Source organism: Quercus suber, unplaced genomic scaffold (genome assembly GCF_002906115.3).
Source record: "Quercus suber isolate HL8 unplaced genomic scaffold, Cork oak 2.0 scaffold_402, whole genome shotgun sequence".
Lineage (NCBI taxonomy): Eukaryota > Viridiplantae > Streptophyta > Magnoliopsida > Fagales > Fagaceae > Quercus > Quercus suber.
The window spans coordinates 84,096-106,890 of NW_027069853.1; the positions used below are offsets into that span (position 1 = coordinate 84,096).

Here is a 22,795-nt window from a genome sequence, read left to right on the forward strand (position 1 = left end):
TCCACATGAAAACTGCTTAGAGATCGGCCGGCTGATTCGACAAAACACATTTTACATGAAAATCATCCTCTATCTATTGAAAATCGTTTGGTAGTCCACATTTTACACAAACCTGATTAACTTAAAGTAATGATAAAGCCTGTAATAGTGTAGCAGATACCGAATATTTCTAAAATGATTGGCTTATTGTGTGCATCGTTACATTTCATGAAATCGTCCTCTCATGTGTGATACTCATAGATGGATGAGTTTTATAATGAGGATAACATCATGAATATATATATATATATATTTTTCCTATTTCTCTAAAACAAAGTTTAATTAATTTAATTTAATTTAATCATCTCAATAAATTCACAATTATATTTTTTTAATTTGTTTCAATATTATTTTGTTTATTGCCTTTGAGAAAGTATAGGAGAGATGTAATACGTACGTGCTACTCTACAAGCAACAATGACATAGTACTACACTACAAGCAACAATGACATAGTTTCATAGATTTCAAACATTTGCACATAAAATATAAACGTAAAACTTTATAAATAAAAAAAATTTTAGCGATTAAAAGATATGTGAAGCTCTGAATTGGAGGACCATAATATTCTAAAGAATATGATCATAGAGAGATGTGATTCACGAGAATGTTGACCAACGTTTTTTTTTTTCTTTTGCTGGTCCACATGAAAACTGCTTAGAGATCGGCCGGCTGATTCGACAAAACACATTTTACATGAAAATCATCCTCTATCTATTGAAAATCGTTTGGTAGTCCACATTTTACACAAACCTGATTAACTTAAAATAATGATAAAGCCTGTAACAGTGTAGCAGATACCGAATATTTCTAAAATGATTGGCTTATTGTGTGCATCGTTACATTTCATGAAATCGTCCCCTCATGTGTGATACTCATAGATGGATGAGTTTTATAATAAGGATAACATCATGAGTGACTCTATAAGATGATTTTTCTGTAATGGTACGTACGTAGGAGATGATATAACCATGTTCTTTCTTTAGGTGAGTATACAAGAAATTATCCATAATCTTCTAATAACGAGTTTATCGGAATTTGCTAATTAAACATGAAACATGAACTGGTGGATTGACTAATAAGTTGGACAAGATTTTCAGACTGATATTTTCTCTAACATCAAGAAAACAAAGGGACCACACAATATTAGTGTTTTATGGCTATAATGTTTTGATTGATTTGTTTAGTAGTTACTCTTATAATACTTTTAGGTTAAAGTGTAAACTACACTTTTGGGGATCCTAAAATTTTATCCTTGAAATAATGTTTTATTTGCTGATCTATCCATATTTTTGTTTAAGTATTACATAAATTTACCACATGTTTTTAGTTAATCTAATAAAATGATATTGTATTGTTTTATTGTATGAACCAAATAAGTGTGGCAAGTACATGTACACTTTTGGGAATCCTTAAATTTTATCCTTGAAATAATGTTTTATTTGCCAATCTATCCATATTTTTGTTAAGTATTACATAAATTTGCCACATGTTTTTAGTTTATCTAATAAAATGATATTGTATTGTTTTATTGTATGAACCAAATAAGTGTGGCAAGTACATGTGGCGCTTTACAGAAAATATAAATAGAAGAGTTGTTAATGCAAATAGGATATAGTTTTAAAAAGTATAATTTAAATTCTAAAACCCAGTGGTGTAAAACTCTAATATCTTCAAATCTATCTTACATGTGTAGTTTGTACTTTAGCCTTTTTATATAAATAATTACTACAAAATCCTGAATTATTTTGACCTAAAAATGTAAACATTCTTGCATAGTAACTTTTATTATTATTGTTTTTTGCTTTCTTGTACTACAAGATCAATATTAGTTATTCAATTTTTTTTTCTTTATTATTATTTTCATGTTGAAACAATTTGAAATTTGAAAGAGATGGGTGCGATATGAAACATTTAATGTTATATCAGACATTCACATGATAAAGACAGACAGCCGTGGCATTTGGAGAATGGAGAGGATTCGTAGACTTTACTGGCAGTGCGTGGACTGTGTCTGTGGAGAAGCCAGTTGGGCATTCAATAAATAAGGATATTTTCTTTTCCCACCGCCTCAATGGGGATTTTCGAAGATTAAAAAAGAATTCCATAGAACATGCATTCATGTATCATATCTCTCGTTGAGATTATCCAATAATAAAAAATTAATTAATTGTTGGTTAAAGTAAATGGTACACTGTACAGAGGCAAATCTTTTCCAGTTCAACCACCATCTTTTCATGTGCAATTACGGACCCTTTGTCTTACAAATTTTTTTTTCGCTTTTTATTTCTCATAAATTTTTTCTTAACTTTTTTTAATTAACAGTTGAGATTGAGAGTTGCTTTTTGCAACTATCAATCTCAACCATTTATGATAATTGCATCCGATGTATAGCACTGATGTGGGCCCAAAATTACCTCTAAACATCAAAATCTAAAATTACTAATTAAAAAAAAATATACGTTTACAATATTTTTATAACAAATTTTAAGTGACAGGTTGTTACTAATTGTTATTGTTAGGGTAAAAAAGTAATTTTAGGGTCCTTTTGGATTGAACTTATTGTTACTGAAATTGAAAATACTGTAGCAAAATAATTTTAAAATGTGTAAATAGTACCGTGGGACCTATTTTTAATTGTATGAACAGTGATGCTACAGTGCATTACAGTGAAAATTGTCTCTTGTACAGTACATCCATGTGAGGGTACTGTTCATGCGCTAAAAAAAAAAAAAAAAACGCAGACGCCTAAACTCAAACGCCCAATCCAAATGGCATTTTCGTGTTAGTTTCAAATTTGAACCAATAATAACTAACCACCTGTGATTTATTGTAAAATTGTTGTAAACGTAGCATCTCTCTTTTAAAAAAAAACTTTAACAGGTTTTTATTGTTCTAACAATATAAACTAAGAATTTTTCTTTAAAAAAATAAATATTAAAAACATATCACATTTTGAAATGAGATTTTCATGTGAATTAAACTAAAATTTCATCCAAATACAAATGGTGAAAAACTAAAATATTTTCTATGCTCCCAACCAAACATAGCCTTAAATAATAGGAAATCCAACTTTATTAGGTTTATATATATATATATATATTATGTTTTTTTTTTTAAATCATCTATTAATTTGAATCCAAATTTGAACTTCTCTCTCTTGCAACTCCCACTCCCTTTGTGATCCTTCACTCCTAGTTGGTTTCGAGGTGCTCATATTCAAAACTGACTAGTTTTGTTTTGTCCAAAATTTTCCTCTAACCTCAATTGAAGTAAACCAATTTAGTCCTAAGCCCCACTTTTGAGCTAATGTTTGAACTAAAGGATTGCATTATCGAGAGTTCAATTCGACACATCACTAAAAAGGAGCCACATATGTCTCCTTTTTGGAAGTGTATTTTGATCCCCACTAGACATCCATCGCCCTAAACATGTTGAACGACCATCTCATTTCATTTGCTTGAATTTAATTTCCTACAAAACAATTTTATGGACAAAGATTAGGATTTTATTTTTGTTGTGTGAGACTAATGAACATTAGTGAAGGCCACTTTTCAAACCAGGCAAGAATGAGTGTCTAACATCTTCTTGTTTAGGGTCGGCCCTAGGCCTAGGCCACTTAGGCCATCACCTAGGGGCCCCTACTAGTGAAAGACTCCCAAATTAAATTGATGCACAATTTTATATATTTTTAAAATTTTTTTTTTTGGAGATATAGGAAAAAAAATTAGTTTTACATTTTTTTTCTACAAAAATTGAGCAATGATAGAGATAATACAATTTTAAATACATAGATCTTACAAATATATATGTCACTAATTACAAGAAATAATTCTGATAAGAAAATGCTAGAAATACTATAAATTTTACTTCAAAACCTTTACAAATTGATGTGACAATCAATATAATTTGTGAACGTTAACTGCTTATTAAATGCATTTTTAAATTACTTTTCGTGATTGGTGATATATTTTTGTAAGTCTCATGTTGTAAAATTTATAATATCCCTAACATCATTCATTTAAATATTTGTTTATTATCTTCTTGAAGTGTCACTAATCACATTCATTACTACATCGTTTGTAAGTTTTTTTATAGTAAAATTTGTTATAACTTTAGCATTTTTCCAAATAAGAAAGCATATTGCAAAACTAAAAGAATGAAATTTTGTTATAAAAAAATTACTATATTAAACACTAGTTAAATATTATTTAAATGATAACAAAAAGTCTTCATTTAAATATATCACCTAGGACTCCAAATTTGTTGGCCCACCCTGTTCTTGTTCTCATTCCCTAATTCCAAGCCAAGCTTTGGTTATGAAGAATATTAGATCTTTGTCTTTGGGATTAAAGTAGTTCTCAACTCATCCAAAACTAAGTGGTGACTATTTTCTCCCTCTGCTTTAACTCATAACATTTATGGCATACTCTTTTGAAGGTGTTAGAATTTGTCAACGGTAGTGTACTAGTGTTAGTTTAGAGAATGAGGACGTTGTTGATGTGAGAATGGTTGTGTATGTGGTTTCTTTCTTGTCCCTTTGATTTTTGTGTTTCCATCTTAGATTTCTCAAATTATCTCTAAGATTAGGGTTTTCTTAAAAAAAAAAAATTAAGGGAGATTCTCTCTTATATTTTAAAGGGAAAGTAAAAATTCTATAGAAGACAAAGGATAAAGGCCATTATAACCCATTTAAAAGAAAAAGAAGTAAAAAATTAAAAAATAGTGTACATATCTTCATGTACAAATAAAGAAATACATTTCCTTTGTCTCACTGCAAGGTGTTGGAAAAGGAAAGAATAAATGAGGTATTGTCCCCTCACATGCGTGATATGTTCTATTGTATTTTGTTACACCTAGCCACCAACCAATACCAGTACAAAACTACATAAAAATCACAGCGCAGCAACTACATAATAAATATTTTTTGGACATATGAAATTCGATGATTTTTAAATGAGATATTGGTGGATCACAACATAAAATCTCAGTGTAACAACTACGTAGTTGTTACACTGAGATTTTATGTTGTTGTGTACGAATTCGGTGATTATAAAATATGAGATAATCTTTTAGTCATGCGCAAATCAACTCCATTATATTTAAGCTTATATTCTATGTATAGAACAACATAGTGATCCATATGAAAAGGGCATGAAATTTCTTATGAGTAAAATAAAAATTAATGGCTTACTTACTTTGATTCTTAAAGCGCGCTCGTCTGTCTATCATGATCCATGTGACATGTAGAAAATGCATGAACGTGCAGTTAAAGCATTATATTTATAAGACTGTTGGCTTGTTGCTTTAGTTTATTAACAGTGTCAAATTAAATGACATCAACTGTAGTGTCGATATAGGTGAAACAGAACATTGAGGAAGAGTTACAATTCTGACTTTTTCAAAGTCGTATATACAGCAAATGGAGGGGCCAAATGTTATTGGGAAGAGGCATTGAAAGAAGCAGATGATAGATAACAACTTTCACGCCTATCTTGAAGAAAATGTTTTACATTTTTATAAACTTTAAGTGCGTCTTTGAAAGGCATTCATCAACTTGCACATAAAATATGCAGTAGGTAATCTTAAAAACTTACAAGTTTCAACAAATTAAGGCAGTGTAAAAAGGTTGTTTGTTTTTTTCTTTCTTTCAAACTAGTGGGTTCTCACTTCTTCAGGTGACTCGTTTTCGTTGAACAATAGGCGCACTACGTACAGTTTTAGTTGGAAGCTGAAGCTACCTGCTGTCATTGCCCAAGAACAAGGATCCATAAAAGAAGATTCGTTTTTTTTCATATTTTTGGATGAACATGAAAGAAGAGTTGTTAATTCTTCTATTCCTCGTTATAAATTATTCAGAAATACAATGGTACTCCCACTCAATAAATAATGTGTATTTGTCAACAGCATTTTTATTTTATTTTTTTTAACTTATTTGCTTAAAGCTTTTTTGGAATTTCAGTTTTTTAAGTACATTGGTACGTACTTTGACCAACTTGCATTCAATTTTTTTAGTCAAAACGACAAAATTAACTTAGTTACAAATTTAGATACGGAATCATAATTTTTACTATAATTTACTCATGTAGTAAATTAATTGTAAAGGGTAGAGTAAACAATTAATGGTGAAGTAAAAATAGTAGATCTACAACTCCATCACTCATGATTTGTCACATAAGTAAATTATGGTAAAAATTATAGTCTAGCATTTTTTAAAATCTCTTTAACCAAAAAAAAAAAAAAACCTTCTTAGTTACTGTCTTCGGCTCCTCAACCACAACCACCCGCTTCACATATTGTTTCATGGGGCTTTCTCATAGATCTATTTTGCGTCGCGATTACCAAAACTAAATTGCCGCAAACCTATTATTGATAATCAAGTTTTGGAACTAATCTTCATGCCATTATTATTCTCATCCGATGAATTTTGATCATGGAGTTGTGTTTAAGAATTTGAGTCATTTTGAAATGGGATTTGGGAATTGGGTTTTAATAATTTTTAGGATTCCTTGGTATCAAATGGTGGGTCGAATGGGATAGCTGGATATGGAGGTTTTGGTGGGAGATGTGAAGGTGATGGTGGTGGGCCCGAAAATAGTAACGGGTAGAAAGGCACAAACACCACATGAATTTTAGGTCAAACCATTTTTTGAAGAAGACTGCACATTTATTCAGGAGAAACAACTATATCGGCTAAAATTACAGGCAAAATCAAACTGACAACATCATCAGAATAAAAACTGATTTATCAAAGACACTATTATAACTTCACTTAATAAAAAGAATCACCCAATAGTTTTAACTTAATAATAGAATTACAATTACTTCAAATTTATACAAATAGGACTAGAATAAAATAAATTTTAAAACGAAAAACAATAAAAACTTATTTATCTAAGATTCAAATACCACTTCACTTAATAATTAAATCATAAAAAAGTTTCAGCTTTCACAAGAAAAAAAAAATGATTCACTTTACATCACATCATTAATAATTTTTTAGGGTATTTGAAGTATAATATATTTATATATAAAAAAAAAAAATCTATATTCGACCCTTGAGCATAATTTTTGGGGAAAAAGAACAAGATTGGTTTGTCAGTGACTAGTTGTTGAGAGAGAGAGAGAGAGCTTTATGGGAAAGATGAAAAGACTTTTTTAAGTAAATAGTAGGAAAACGTTTTTCTAAGTTAAAGAGAGAATCAGATCCAAAAGTATATGGGTTTCTTCTTCTTTTTGCCTATACATGGACTACTTTCATAAGAAAAATGGGACTGTGATATTTGTTCATAATTGCTAAATTTGTATAATAATATTATATTAGGTTGTAATTTGTGGTCATGTACAAAAAAAGACATTCTACAATAATGAATCAGTGATAATAAAGTAGTTTTACCTCAATGAGTGAGGCGGCTACGATTATCTTAATTTTTGCACAAGTATTATGAATGAGTCACTTGATTTCAAAATTAAAAAAAAAAAAAAAAAAATTAGACATGTGTTGCAAAATTAGACAAAAATTAAAAACTAATTTTGATTGAATTTTGACTTTTCATTTTTTATTTTTTATTTTTCTGAATAATATATTAATGATATATGAATATAGAACAAAATAATGGGCCCAAGTGCCCAAATGGATAACTGGAGCTGCACATTAAAAGGAGCTGGGGTTTAAGGAAGGAGCAGCGGAGAACTATCATTGTGTAAACCATAGCCCAACGCTTCAGTTTGGTGTTTGGGCCCATGTTTGAGCTGTAATAGAGAGTAAGCTATTCTGAACTTTTGCAAGATCCTCCACAGCCCAAACTAAAATCTCTTCAATTTGCATGATGATGTTGTCCTGGTATTAAGCCCAGACCTCCCACCATTGGATTAGAAAAGTGGCCCATTCATTCTTCAGTAACATATGTGAGAGATATTAATAATCTCTTCTTTTCTTTTTTCTTTTTTTAATTTTTTTATGAATCTTCTATTTATAACCTGTGTGCCCCGGTTGATGGATTTGATAATTCGAAGCCAAATCCACTAGAACTGGACCCAAGTATGGTTATACAGTCTTTTACATGCTGATACGCTATCTTAAACTTAAAAGCACGCACATCAATCCTTGATATAATAAAAAAACAAAGATTAGTTACAAAGTTTAACTATTACCTTATTCAATATTTTTTTATTACAAGTGAATTTCGACAAATTTACCACTGGATTACTATCTTTTTTATATTCTTCATGCTTAAAAAATTTCAAGAAAATTAAAAATCAATAGTTATATTATCAATAAATTATTTAAATTGAAGTTTTTGTAGTTTAAAATTATGTATAAAATATAAGCATATAGATCATATAGTAAATAATATCCGATTGACACAAAATTTGACATGTGTATTAAGAGCGAAAAAAACATGAAATTCAACAATTAGATTTTCAAAATATGTAACAATGTTTATTTTATTGAGTGAGGTTGAAGCCTTAGATTACAATCAATTTTGTAATTAAACTTTGTCCTAGTAAAAATAGACCGTATTTTAGCTAATTAAGTTCAAAATTCACTTATTCGCTCTCAAAAAAAAAAAAAAAGAGTAAAAATTCACTCGTAGATTATGCAAAATTATGCAAAACTATATAATTGCTACAATAATTATATACATTTACATTTACATTATCCATTTTACATGTAAATTTTTTTTTTTTTTTTTTTTACGTATTCTAAAGATAAAAGAAGAGAACGAATAATAATTGTTATGTGTGAAAAAAAAAATTTTAAAATTCAAAAAAATTTGAAATTTTAATAAAATGTAGTGTAAAATATATAATTTAATTGTAAAGTATTTTAAAAAGTAAGTATGTGAAATAGATAAATAAAATAAATTCTTTTTGATAAACTAAAAAAATAAATTGTTAGACAAAAGAAACTTGAACGATTTAATACAAATGCTGTTACGACTAATAATATTAAAATTGTCATTGACACGTGGAGATAAAGAAGCAACATAGTTTCTTTTCTATGGACTCAAATTGTTGTGTGAAAAAATAAAAATAATTAAAAATTTCAAGATAAATTGATATTTTAATAAAATGTAATATAAAATAGATTGACATGGTAAAGTGTTTTTTTTAATAGAAAAACATAATTACCTAAACCTTAAACCCTAATATGAAAAATCTCCTATAATGAATTGTAAAATGATCAGAGTTATGCCAATCAGGGGTAGAGCTAAGTTGGTGACTGGGGGGGCCATGGCCCCCCCTAAAAGTTAAAAAAAAAAATTTAGAGTAGGTAAAATTGCATACTCAAACCATTTTACCATTTTTCTAAGAACTGACCCCCACATGAAAAATTATTTGACTCCCCTATTTGTCCATGTTTAGTGTTCTTTGCAAACTTGCTTTTCATCTTTTAATATTTTCCCTAATTTATTATTAGTCTTTACTGTTGAAACTCCTTCATATGTCAAACCATTGGCTTGATTAGAAGTTTTACTTTTTCAATTCCCAAGCTTCAATATATTTTTCTGATTTGGTGTGTGCTGATATTGCTCTTTATTATTATTATAATATTGCTCTATGTTATAAGATGAGATTGTTGTCCACATCTGTTGCTACTTGCTAGTAAATGTTGTTCTATGTTACTAAGGCTGTGTTTGTTTCGTATAAAACGTTCTCCGAAAAATATGTATTTTCCGGAAATGCTATTTTCCAGAAAAGGAAAATATTTTTAAAGTGTTTGGTTGAATTATGAAAATTGTTATAGAAAATGTTTTCATGTGTTTGGATGTATTCTAAAATGCTATTTTTCGGAAAAATTTTCACATTATTACAAAAAATTTCAACATCGCATCCAATTCAACAACAATTTTCGGCAGCAAATTCCGGCAACAACAACACAACAACAACAACAACAACAACAATAATCAGTTCATCCCAAAAAAAAAAAACAACAACAACAATCAAATTAAAAAAAAAAAAAAAAAAAAAAAAAAAAAAAAAAAAAAGGGGGGGGGGGGGGGGGGGGGGGGGGGGGGGGGGGGGGGGGGGGGGGGGGGGGGGGGGGGGNATCTGTTGCTACTTGCTAGTAAATGTTGCTCTATGTTACTAAATATACATGTTGTTTTCCCTGCTTTGTTTTTTCTGCTCTATTTTGCTATGGCCATTCTTTTGGCTTTGTATTCTTTCTTTTCTTTGAATAAAATTTATAATTTTGTCTCAAAAAAGAGTGCTGAGCTTATTTGAAACTAGCAAAAATGACTTTAAGATCTTGAGATGTACTAGAGTATTCTTCTCCTTTTTTAAAAAAAAAAAAAAAAATTAAACCAATTGATAAGCTTTATTCAAAATACAAAGTCATCTTGTATCCTTATATATAATTTCATATTGGCTTATAAGGATTTTGTTATTTTTAATTCTAAACATTTTATATTTTCTTGTATATGTAATTGTTATATTTATATTTAATTTCTTGAATGGTTTGAACTTATGGTTGTTAAAAGGACTAAGAGAAACTTAGAAGGGAAAATGAACTTAAAATACTTAATTGGTCATTTAGTTTTTTAAGTGCTAATAAGAATTACATTGATTAAACCAATGCACAAAAACATATATGTAGCATTTTGAGTTTTTCTTGAATTATGACTCATTACGAGATAATTTAACATCGACTCTCCTAAACTAAAATTTTTAGCTTTACCCTTGATGCCAATGAAGAAAAAAAAGGAACAACATAAGCAAAAAAATGATACATAGATTAGAAACTTAGATACGGGTGTTTCGAAATGTGAACATATGAAATAAATATAAAAGAGATTTATTAGACAAAAGAAACTTGAACGATTTTAATACGAATGCGGTTACGATTGATAATATTAAAATTGTCATTGACACGTGGGAGATAAACAAGCAACGTAGTTTCTTTCCTTCGAAGGACTCAGTACCGTATGTCGCTCGCTAAAATTTTGCGCGTAGATCAACGCGAAGTAACATAGGCTGTCCGCGTTGACGTGTCAACACCCCACATCACCATGTGACGATAATCCGCGAAGTTTTCCTTATGTGTAAGCCCAAAACACAATTGCTTCAACATCTCAACCAATCATCAATTGCCTCATCACAAAGAAAAATATCAAACACGTGAAAACCGCTCAAACCTTCTTTCTTTTTTTTCTTTTTGTTTTCGCTCCTCTCTGCGTGCTTCACGTAATAAGGTGTGCTAGTTCACACGGAAACAAGGTCCACAAGGAAGGACTCTTTCTAATTTTGCGAAAGCACCCTATACAATATAAGCTGTCACACGACCAAATTGAGAACAAGTCTTTATATATTTGTTTGTGTTTTTTTATATTTTTCATTCTCTACTATTAATATCCAAATTTGTTGTTAAGGATTTTACACATTTTGGGATATGTTTATGTTTGAAAGTTAACAAAGAAGACGATGAAATGGTCGCCATGGGCAGCTGGGGTTGTAAAGAGGTTGCATGTGAAGGTGAACCAGTTGAAGCTTGAAGGGTTTTGTGAACAAAAGGTAGAAGATGATGGTGGTGATGGTGATGATGATGATGATAAGAAGATTGTGGTCATTGCGATGAAATGGAAAGGTCCTAAAGCTGGGCTTGGACTTGTTCCATTTCCATTTTACAGAACATCAACGCGTCAAAGAGATTACACCAACCAAAGATGCTCATCGACCAAAGGCCAACCCATTGAATGGGACGTTGAGTTTGAGAGTGTGTGCAGTTTTTCGATCTCCAAAGATGGTTCTTTTGGTCATTGGGAAGTTACTTTCAACGTCTTATATGTAAGTCTTTTTCATTGATGTTTGGTTTTAATATTTGTTTTGTACGTTAATTGCAATAAAGGAATTGATTTTTTGTTTATTGATAGGGAGAGAATACAGAGTCAAGGAGCAAATTGTCGGTTCTGGGCAAGGTATCATTGAATTTAGGAGAATTGGCTTCGAATATAGAGACTCATCAAATGGAAAGAAAGCTTCCCGTGACTTTACGTGACGGTCGTTTGGCCACGGATGCTACCCTTTATGTATGTATTGTATTATACGCCCAGTTTCATTCTATTTTTTTTTTTCCTTCTTAAAAAAAAAGTTCAGTTCTTTTTAATTTACGTCCAATTTTTTTTTTTTAAATCATTATTTTCAATCCATAGTCTGTACTTTTTCTCCCTCTGTTTTGATTTTTGAAGCGCGTGTTGAACAATATTGACTAGATAGCTATTTTAGTTTATTTATTTAACCAATAAAATGGATAAAAATGCTTAGCTTAAAAATTTTAAAAAAAAAAAAAAAAAATTTGTGGTTATCCTAGCTGTTCTAGCTTCAAGTTGAGTAAAGCCAGTTCTATATCTTCCATTCAAAAAAAAAAAAAAAAAATGAAGAAGAAGAAGAAGAAAGAAGAAGAGTTGAGTAAAGCCAGTTGGTTTTACTTTCGTTGAGTGTAAAGCTTTTCTTGGGCAAATAAAGTTGTAAAGCCAGATTTAGGCGGATTATTTAGATGCACTAGATTTCCTAAAGTGCTTTACTAAATAAATTTTCTTAAATTTTAATTATTTTTTAATGATTTAATGGTCTAAATTTTACTATATCAGCATTTTATTAACAATAATCTTAATTGTTTTGTTTGCAACATTATTTTATTATTTTAAGAATATTGTTAGTGAAATGCTGACATGGTAGAATTTAGACTATTAAATTATTAAAGAGTAATTAAAATTTAAGAAAATCTATTAATAGAGTACTCTAAAAAATCTAGAAGATCTAAATCGGGATTAGGCCATCTTTGTTTAGTCATGCCCTACAGAGTACAGACTGTGAAATTTTGTCCTAATTTTCCTTAAAAATCTACAACCAGATACTTCTAAAAATAGAAAAGAAAAAGCAAAAGACCTTGTAGCCATTAATGTTAATGTTTCAACTATATCCCCAATGATCTGATTGTTTATACAGTTATACTTTTATGTAACATGTCATAAAACTTTGACCAGTTCGTAGTTACCTATAATTGACCAATTGACCTGATATTCTAATGTTGTTACTAGGATTATTATTATTTTTTTTTGGAAATGCTAACGAGTGCTCTTAGGGCATTGATTAATAATTTATTTAAAGAAAGTTTTTATGAAAAAAAAAATTAATATTTTAGCAGTTTTTTTTTTTTATTTCCCATAAAAGTGATATAAAAATTTACTAAAATGGATTATTAACCAATGCCCTAAGGGCACTCGTTAGCATAATTCTTTTTTTTTTTTTTTTATAAGAATAATGTTGGTATTATTTGAATGGCTTGTGTAGGTATCTATGAGCTTTGTGGAGGTGAGAGATTCTCATGAGTCGCCAAGAATCACTGTAAACTTCGTGGAGTCGGTCACAAAGTTGAAGGATGGTTTTAACACGAGGTTGGAGTCGGAGAAGGAGAACAACAAGAATGAGAAGGCTTTTAGTTACTTGGATATGCCAGTTGTGACTGACTTAGATGGATCAAGTGAGTCTATTTACACAAGTGACAATAGCAATGTAGACTTAACTTTGGTAGCTGACTTGGAATCCTTCTCGAGATCAAAGACTCTGTCTCGCTCCTTTCGAAAAACTGGGTTTTTCTCTTGGAAGAGAAGGCGATTGAGTTTTAAATCCTTCGGTTCACTACGGGTATCTCTCTCTCTCTCTCTCTCTCTCTCTCTCTAGGTCATAGTTGTACTTTGCATGTAAAATTGAATAAATGTAGGGTCATGCCTAATTTTATATCTAACTTTATAACTTGTTGATGTTGAAGTGGTCAACAATGAATGATAAACAATTTATACAATCAATCAATTCAACATGTTGTAAAACCGGATGTGTGTGCAATGTTGTTGTGTAAAGTTTAGTTATTAAATCTATGAACAACTAACATAGATATACACAAATGAATCTGTAATCTTAGATAGAAAATTTCATTTTATACTCCATAACTTAGGAGTATAATAATTAGGGTAAATTGCAAATTACACCCCTAAAGTTTGGGGGTGATTAGATTTTACACCCTAAAATTTCAAATTTTGGATTTTACTCTCTGAAGTTTGGGGTATTTGGATTTTACACCCTGACGTTTTAGAACTTGGATTTTACCCCATAAAATTTAGGGTTGTTTGGATTTTATACTTCTAAATTCTTAAATTTTAGGGTGTAAAATCCAAACACTCCAAAACTTTAGAAAGTAAAATTCAAACACTTCCAAAATATAAGGGGTAAAGTCCAAATTTAGAAACGCCAGGATGTAAAATCTAAATATCACCAAATTTCAAGAGGTAAAATCTTAATTCTAAAACTTTAGGGTGTAAAATCCAATCTCCCCCAAATTTTAGGGGTTTAATATACAATTTACCATAATAATTAAATTAATCATATAACTCCAAAAGCAATAAATTAAACCATATAATTCTAAAAATAATAAATTAAATAGTGAAGTTTTAAAAAGTAAAAAATTAAACCACAAAGCACAAACACAATATCAAGAATTTTTTTTTTTTGAGAATCACAACATCAAGATTTAAGTGGTTATTTTTTAAACTATAGAATTTAATTTATTATAACCCCTAAATTATATAGTTTTAAAAGTAATTTTCACAATTACTTTTCATTGCCGAGCCCGGTAACGTAGGCTTGTTACCAAGTGGGGCAATAAAAGTGGTTGGATCTATGGGTTGGGTTTGTCAGGGTGGAGCCTTCAACACAATTACTTTTCATTAATAATCAATAGACTATATCAATAGGATGATGCAATGTGTTGGTTTGATTAATTTATAGGGGCCGGTACTATTCTCATGCCAATAATTGACCATAATCACTCTAGCTATGTGAGGAATATAGTGTGTCTCCAATCTATATATTACTAAAAGTTGAAGCGTAGCGTTTAATACTGCTGCTCTCACGTTGCGCCACATTAGCTGCTACATCATTTTTTTTTTTTTTAAATATAATTTGTCCTACAATTTTAAAATGGTTTTTACAATTTTCAGCCCTATAAATGCAACCCACTACTTATTTATTTACTTCCACTGTCACCCTATAATAAATTCAGCCCATTACTTATTTATTTACTTCCACTATCACCCTATAATAAATCTGTATAATTAATCCAGTCCATCTCTTATTTATTAATTCCACTATCAAGCTCAACTCAAAACTTTTTCAGTTCAGCTTTAGGGTTTTGTGTGAGTATTTTCAACTTAAAGGAGGGGGGAAAAAAAACAAAAAACGTTGAAGCCTTTCAAGCTTTAGGTTTTTTTTTTTTTTTTTTTTCCTATAATTGTTTTTAACATTTATTTTTTTAATATTTACACTTTTCTAACATTTCTCTCTCCCTTAACATTTCATCTCCCCACTACTTCTTCAATCTTTCTCCCTCCCTTACCTTTTCATCTCCCCACTACCCTCTACATTAATATCATTCTTCCTCTTTCCCTTCATCTTTCTTTATTTTTGTCTTTTCTTATTCACACATTCTTACTATAAATTTGTCACTATCTCTTCTAATTTTTTTTTTTTTTTTTTTTTTTGAAATAAAGGGATGATTCCCTTGGAAGCACATCAATTGCTCTAATATAATCTCTTCTTCATTCGAGTAGGCAATTGGATAATTTACCACAGTATCTCAAACTATTGCTTTCGAATGAATGAATGAAAAAACCTTCTATAGTTGCCATCATGAGTAATGACATTGTTAGAAAAAGAACCATAGAGGTTTGGACAACTTTCTGTTTTTAAAAGGTTTTTCCAGCCAAGAAGCCTAGATTCTAGCTACGACCGGATCAGCGGTCTTCTTTGTTTTGTTTTGTAAGGCAAAAGTTATGAGATCTAATGCTTGTCATGGATATATCTGCAGAAAGCAGATGCTGCTGGATCCACTTCAGAAATAGACTTGCAAGATGACAATTGCACAACCAGTGACTGGGAAGTGAAGGAGCTAGTCAGCAGAGATGGGCAAGCAAAGCTCAAAACCAATGTATTCTTGGCATCCTTCGACCAAAGGAGCGAAAAAGCTTCAGGAGAGAGTGCCTGCACGACACTAGTAACAGTCATTGCCCACTGGCTCCACTCCAACCAAGATATGCCAACGAGACCCAAATTCGACAGCCTCATCATAGAAGGTTCCTCAGAGTGGCAAAAGCTTTGCAACAACACCGCCTACATACAATCCTTCCCAGACAAACATTTTGATCTTCATACAGTCTTAGAAGCTAAATTCAGGCCTCTAGCAGTCTTGCATGAGAAGTCTTTTATTGGGTTCTTTTGCCCCGAGAAGTTTGAGTGCTTGAAGGAAGCCATGTCATTCGAAGATATATGGAATAAGATCAGTAGCAACACTGAAGTTTATGAACCAAGAATATACATTGTGAGTTGGAACGATCATTTCTTCGTGCTCAAGGTAGAAGCCAATGCTTATTACATAATTGACACGTTAGGTGAGCGGCTTTTTGAGGGATGCAACCAGGCATTCATATTAAAGTTTGATGATTCAAGTGTGATGCGTGAAAAGGTAGAGAAAGAAAAGGTTGACGCCAAGGAAAAAGATGGGGCAAGGAGTACTGACCATGAGGAGGAAACTGAAAAGGTTATATGCAGTGGGAAAGAGTGTTGTAAAGAGTTTATTAGGAGATTTTTAGCTGCTATACCACTTCGGGAACTTGAGGAGGAAGAAAAAAAGGCCACAATTTCTAACTACTCTCTCCATCAGAGATTGCAGATTGAGTTCGACCTTTGCTGCTCTTCTTCTTCTTCTTCTTCTTCCACTTCCATTTCATCTCCAATTTCAAACCAATAGTTTATGTAGAACAAGTAGCTGAATGGCATGGTTGGAATCCAATTTTTTTAATATTCTTTTTTTTTTTTTTTCAATAAGAAATACTAACATTAATTTTCAGGCAGATTAGAATTACAGATCAAAGGCCTCAAGTCAAAGCATTCTATGAATCTTCTTTTTAAAATTTTGATAATCACATATACGACGATGTTGAAGAATTCTACTCTAGCAATTGCCATAGTTTTTAGTGTACACTATTTATAAGTATGGTTTAAATATATTATCCTAATTTTTTTCAGATAAATATGAGTTACAATTAACTCAACTAGTAGTCTTTTATCATCGAATAAAATATGAGTTATCATTTTGATAAATCTAAGAGCACTGAACCCAAGCCAACTCCGATCAAGAAATCCATCAAATTTTTACACCCCATGAAGCCCACATTAACTCTATGCAGGTGGAGCTACAAATCCTGGCAGGTTAGTGAGGAGGTTATCCAAATTAGACTAGGTGGAAATGGGTCCAGAAATAATGAAGTCATTAAAGATTTAATATGGTCAGTGGAGCCATTCTGATAGGTTCTGTATTAGTAATAATTGAGAAGTGGGGAACAAATTGAATTAGGGGTCAAAACTCGACGAGGCTTTCTTTGTTNTTAATTTTCAGGCAGATTAGAATTACAGATCAAAGAGCCTCAAGTCAAAGCATTCTATGAATCTTCTTTTTAAAATTTTGATAATCACATATACGACGATGTTGAAGATATTCTACTCTAGCAATTGCCATAGTTTTTAGTGTACACTATTTATAAGTATGAACAGAACAACCACTACAGTCCATTCCAAAATATTTTTTAAAAGGCACAATTCGTTTTACATGACACTCAAATTCAAATGATTCCTGAACCCAATTAAGCTTTAGTGTTTAGACATAAATGGAACACTAAATACACATGGACAGGAAGTGTATTTGATAGCAAATTGTCCAGGCACAGCCATGTTTCTTGTGATTTCAGTGGCGAAGAAAGCAGTTTTTGCACAGCTTCTCCCCCATTGTCAAAACTTATCATCAATTTAACAGAATGCTGATTCGGGTTCGGGCACCAGTGATTTTTCCACACCATCTTAAAGGAAAAATAGGCTTTCATTTCTCCATGGAAAAATCCTGGCTTATACCCAGTTGAGTTGATAGTGATGTTTCAGTCTTTCCACATCTTCAACCCCAATCCACTATTCTGGCCTTGCACTTCTTAGTAAACCCCACCAGAAGCATAAACCTATCCCCTTATCCAGTTGCCTTTCTGTTTTGTTGCTGTTTTGCTGCCAGTATACCATATGCATATACATCAGGCTGTGTTGCAGGAAAAAGTATAAAGTTTGATCAGCTTCTGTCTTAAGCCAAGGCACTACCAGCCACTCTCTCTCAAATTAACTTTTCCAATGCATCTTTTTAAAGGAAATCTTCATTCAGTGGATATAACTAAGTTAATACAGGTTCACACATATTCTACAACATCAGTCATACAAAAGTTTCTTTTGTACATTGCATATCAAAAAGCCTCGAATTCAGTTCGCTTGTCCATCATATACATCTAATTCGAACTTAATGTCGTTTGCTTACATTACATTTTTACAAATTTTGAATCCTTGCAATAAGCAATTCATCAATATCTACTAAACTAACCGTGTCAAGATTGCCAGGTAGAAGTTTCTACACCAAGATCTAATCTGCATTTCTCATTCTTCTAGTCAAGTGACTACTACCTGGAAGTTTTGGCTGCCCACAGAACTGCTGATCCTCTTCAGGGTGATTAAAAACTTCCTTTCGCTTTCTCATCGTTGCTTCTACATTTATATTTTTATCCTCAAAACTGCATTTAATTGAACAGAAGTCCAATGGGTCATATGCCTTTCCCCCAGTAAATAATGCTAACTTTCTATCCACAGGTGACTGATCCCTATGCTTGCCTCCATCTCGAGAACTACCAGAACCATCATCTTCAACCTCTTGAGGCTTCCTGTTTCCAACACCTAGGCGTGTAAAAGAGAGAGGGCCCAACCGCAATGATAGATCACAGCCAATCTTAGATGAGCTGTCAAGGGGTTTCCTTGTATCAGTTTCAGTGATCTTATATGATGCATCTACATTACAGGAATAGGGATTCTCAACACCTATCTTGGCAGGCTCCAATGTGTCAGAAGTCAAATTAGGAAGGATTCCATAATACAAGGGATAAACTGGATACAAGTTTGATGCTGGATAATTTTCCATATGTAAACTGGGTTTATTACCAGATGGCAGAACATTCACAGCTGCAAAGAGAGACTTGTTAGCGGCACAATCATTGCTTGGGGGAAAAGGTCTCAAATGGGTTGAAATTGGAGTATCGGGTTTCACAAAATTCGAACAACGAGGCATATACTGTGATTTGGTGGTATGATTCCCTTGACTACTGTTCACTACTGTGCCAGGAGAAACACAGGGGGGCTGCTCTTGAGTGTTGGGACTCAGATAAAACCTGGGGTTAATATTCCGTTGGCTCCTCGATGCTCTTCTTGGCGTGCAGCCCAAATTTAAAGCAGCTGAGTGATTCAAATAAAGTACAAACAATTACAAACAGACATTTTAAGTTAGCTCTCTCTCTCTCTCCCTAGCTTTTTGTCTGTGATTGTGTTCAAATCCAGTACTCTTTGCTAGAAACAAAGGGAGTAAAATTACACACATAATAACCACAAATTTAATCAAATCAAAATTTTTTGCAATAGATATCAAGTAGAGCCAAGATGACTATATAATGATCAAAAACCCAACAGCAAATATTTGTACTAAGTCAAAATTGATGGTGTATACCTTCAATACAAGGCTGGAGAAGCTTTCCATCTTCGGTACTGTCATCACGTCTAATAATTGTATCAATGGCATCATTCATTCGCTCCCAAAGTGTTTTAAGGTCCATGTATTCAGCCTATGCAAAAACACAAGTTTGAAAAAACAACAGAACTACTAAACCCAGATATATACCAAAGCTCTATATACTGGTAATAGCTGAAAGAAAATGTAGCACATAAAAATATGTTGTCTAGGACCCAACAAACATAAAAGTAAAACACCTCTAAATTCGGCCTCACTTAGAAACTACATATAGCTCTGTTCATTTTTTTTTTCTCTGAAAAAAAAGTAAGATGTACCTCAGAATTGGCTTTGGAGTACATAATTTCTTCTGCTTTGAGCACAACAATAGGGAGCTTCTCTTGCCATTCCTTGTTCTTCTTAGTAGCTGAGCCATGAACCTCATTCACAACCCTAAAGCAAAGCAGACAAACATCACAGATTAGATGTGTACATAGAAAGTTAAATATGTATGCATATATTGGGAGAGATGGGATTGGACCTGAAAATTTCTTGAATGAGAGAACCTCTGATGGGTTGGTGTCTATCACTGTGCCAAGCTTTCCTAACACACTCATAAGGCCTTGGACCTGGTCTAGGCATCCTCACTACTTTCTTTCACACAGAAAAGAGAAGAGCTTTGTTCCACTGGAAGAGAAACAGACTCCCAACTCTTTATATCAGAAGTTAGGTAGCTTCTTCTGCTTTGGCTTTTTTTATTTATTTTATTTTACATTTTTTTCTGACTTCAGTTGAGTGTTTCAGAGACTCTGAACAAAATGCAATAACACCAAGCTTTTAAGCAAGCGGGAAGAGAGAGAGAGAGAGACAGATGGGACTGGGGGTTTGCTCTTTTCTTTCTTCTCTGTCACAAGTTGAATTCTTTGCTTAGAATAATATCATTTTTATTTCGTATCAAAAAAAAAAATCATTTTTATTTAGATTTTCACAGTTCATTTTTTTTGCTGAATAGTTTCACAGTTCATACCATTTTTATATGGCATATGAGTATATCAACCATAGCCTTAACGTCTTATAATATTATAGTAAAATAAGGTACGAAATTCGATGGTGTTTCTAAGTTTATTTATTATTTGTGTTTGATCATGAAATCTCGATTATTTCTTCTTTCTTTTTACTTTAGTCTGTTATAGGGAAAAATTTTGTGTAAAAATAATTTTTTTGTGTTTTTTAGTATTTTGTAGTATTAAAAAAATTAATTAAAGGAAAACTATTTTTAGTCAACAATAAAGTTTATTTTTAGATATTGTTTTTTATTAAATTTTAAAAAAAATAACTTCATCTCAAGCTAAATAAAAAAAATTAAAAGATTATTTTTTTAATTTATTTAAAATTACTACTGAAAATAAAAAATAGGATATTTTTATAAAAAATATTTTAAAAAATAACTTATTTTAAAAAAAATATTACCGCCCTCGTTTTCTAAAAAACATTAGAATAATAAAACGTCTCTTTTATATTATTATTATTTTCTTTGAATTGAATAGAGAACTCAATTATTTCGAAGGGAATGGGAAAATTGGAGAGTTTGGTGTGTCCCCCACTCATCCACATGCCTGCTTCCCATAGCCCTAGAGTCCCTATCTCTCCGTGTCTTTTCACCTTTTTTACCCCCCACTCTCTCTCTTCCTCCGGACCATTCATGTCGTGAAAGTGGGGGAGAATTGATAAAAAAGTCACTGTCGGTGCTATTTTAGGCAACCCCAACCTACTCATCATACTGTAAACAATGGCAGAATCAGAGACATGATTCATATCGGGTGACCTCTTTACTTTACCATTAACCCTCCTAATTAACCAAATACTCCAATTGATATATCATCTAATTTTTTGGTTTATATTTTTATTGCATGATTGGAAACATTGATATGGATAACCAGTTCTAAAGGAACTCCTCTTCTTTTGTGAATGAAAACTCCACCTACTCTTCCCCCCTCTCCCTTTTTTTTTTTTTTTCAAAGAGAGAAACAAACATTGACAAGAAAAAGAATTTTAACACAAAACCACATGTTTTATGTTAAAATACATGTATCTCTACATACTTTTTTACTCATATGTATTTTCAAAAAATACGAACAACGTTACCAAACGGCCCCTCACTCGTGGGCATGATATTCCAAAATTCCTAAAGTACTTGTTGCACTTTCTGAGAAAGAAACATGAATTAGATTCTATTTGTCTTTTAAAGGAGGGTGAGGAATTTTTTTTTTAATTAGTTTGTGGGCATTCCTAAAATAATTGAATTTACACTATGTTTAATTTAATGAAATGACAAAATTTAAGTACAGTACCTTAGGTGTTGTTCTTTAGGTTCCTCTCTTAAGATTCAATCATGTAACTACTTAACTAAAAAAAAATATACTTCCATCCCATTAAAAAAATCCACATGACAAAATCTTAAGAGGTAAACCGAAGGAGCCACACCCAAATATTACACCTAAGTCTTGCCCTTTAATGAAAAACCTTATGCAAATATAATTTTTGGTATTTTCCTATGTTGGTATTTTCAAGAAAAAAAAAATAATGAAATGAAAACTATCTTTTAACTTCCCTTATTTAGCTTGGCATGAGATATAGTTCCCACTAAAATTTTCTATAAAACAATTATATCTCACACGAAACTAAATAAGGAAAACAAATATATCTCACATGAAGCTAAATAATGGAAGTTAAAAGATAGTTTTCAAACTTACTTTAAAATCGCTAACAAGTATAGAACAATGAGATAATTTTCTAGAAAATGCTTTTTGGAAAATTAGTCATTTTCTAGAAAATATTAATGTCAAAACAAACAGAGCGTCAATAATTTATAAAACAATAAATTTTTAGGCAAAAATTACCATTTTGGTCTATACATTTAGAGGTCACTATCAATTTGACCCCTACATTTTGGTAGCAACCAATTTGGTCTATGTTATTTTCAACTTGCAATTAATTTGGTTCTTATTATTTTTATTTTTGATATGTGTGTCTAACGAAATTGGATATTGGTACCTTTGATTTGTGTTTGGTTGCTAAGAAAATGCAATAAAATTTGTGATTTGATGATAGGAAATAAATTG

At 31.4% G+C, this 22,795-nt stretch overlaps 2 protein-coding genes across 2 annotated transcripts; one reads left to right on the plus strand and one right to left on the minus strand.

Annotated features, from left to right (window-relative positions):
- The first annotated feature begins 11,226 nt into the window (after positions 1-11,226).
- Positions 11,227-16,990, plus strand: LOC112034262 (uncharacterized). The gene is made up of 4 exons (XM_024067075.2): positions 11,227-11,827; positions 11,914-12,069; positions 13,334-13,687; positions 15,903-16,990. Exons 1-4 carry the CDS (start codon positions 11,465-11,467, stop codon positions 16,839-16,841), a joined length of 1,812 nt encoding a protein of 603 aa, XP_023922843.2. The 5' UTR covers positions 11,227-11,464; the 3' UTR covers positions 16,842-16,990.
- A 649-nt stretch (positions 16,991-17,639) lies between these two features.
- Positions 17,640-20,555, minus strand: LOC112034224 (uncharacterized). Its single transcript, XM_024067031.2, has 4 exons — positions 20,215-20,555; positions 20,012-20,126; positions 19,674-19,788; positions 17,640-19,405 (listed from the first exon to the last, which is right to left on the minus strand). The coding sequence occupies exons 1-4, from the start codon at positions 20,313-20,315 to the stop codon at positions 18,546-18,548; spliced, it is 1,191 nt and encodes a 396-aa protein (XP_023922799.2). The 5' UTR covers positions 20,316-20,555; the 3' UTR covers positions 17,640-18,545.
- Between the last annotated feature and the right edge of the window lie 2,240 nt (positions 20,556-22,795).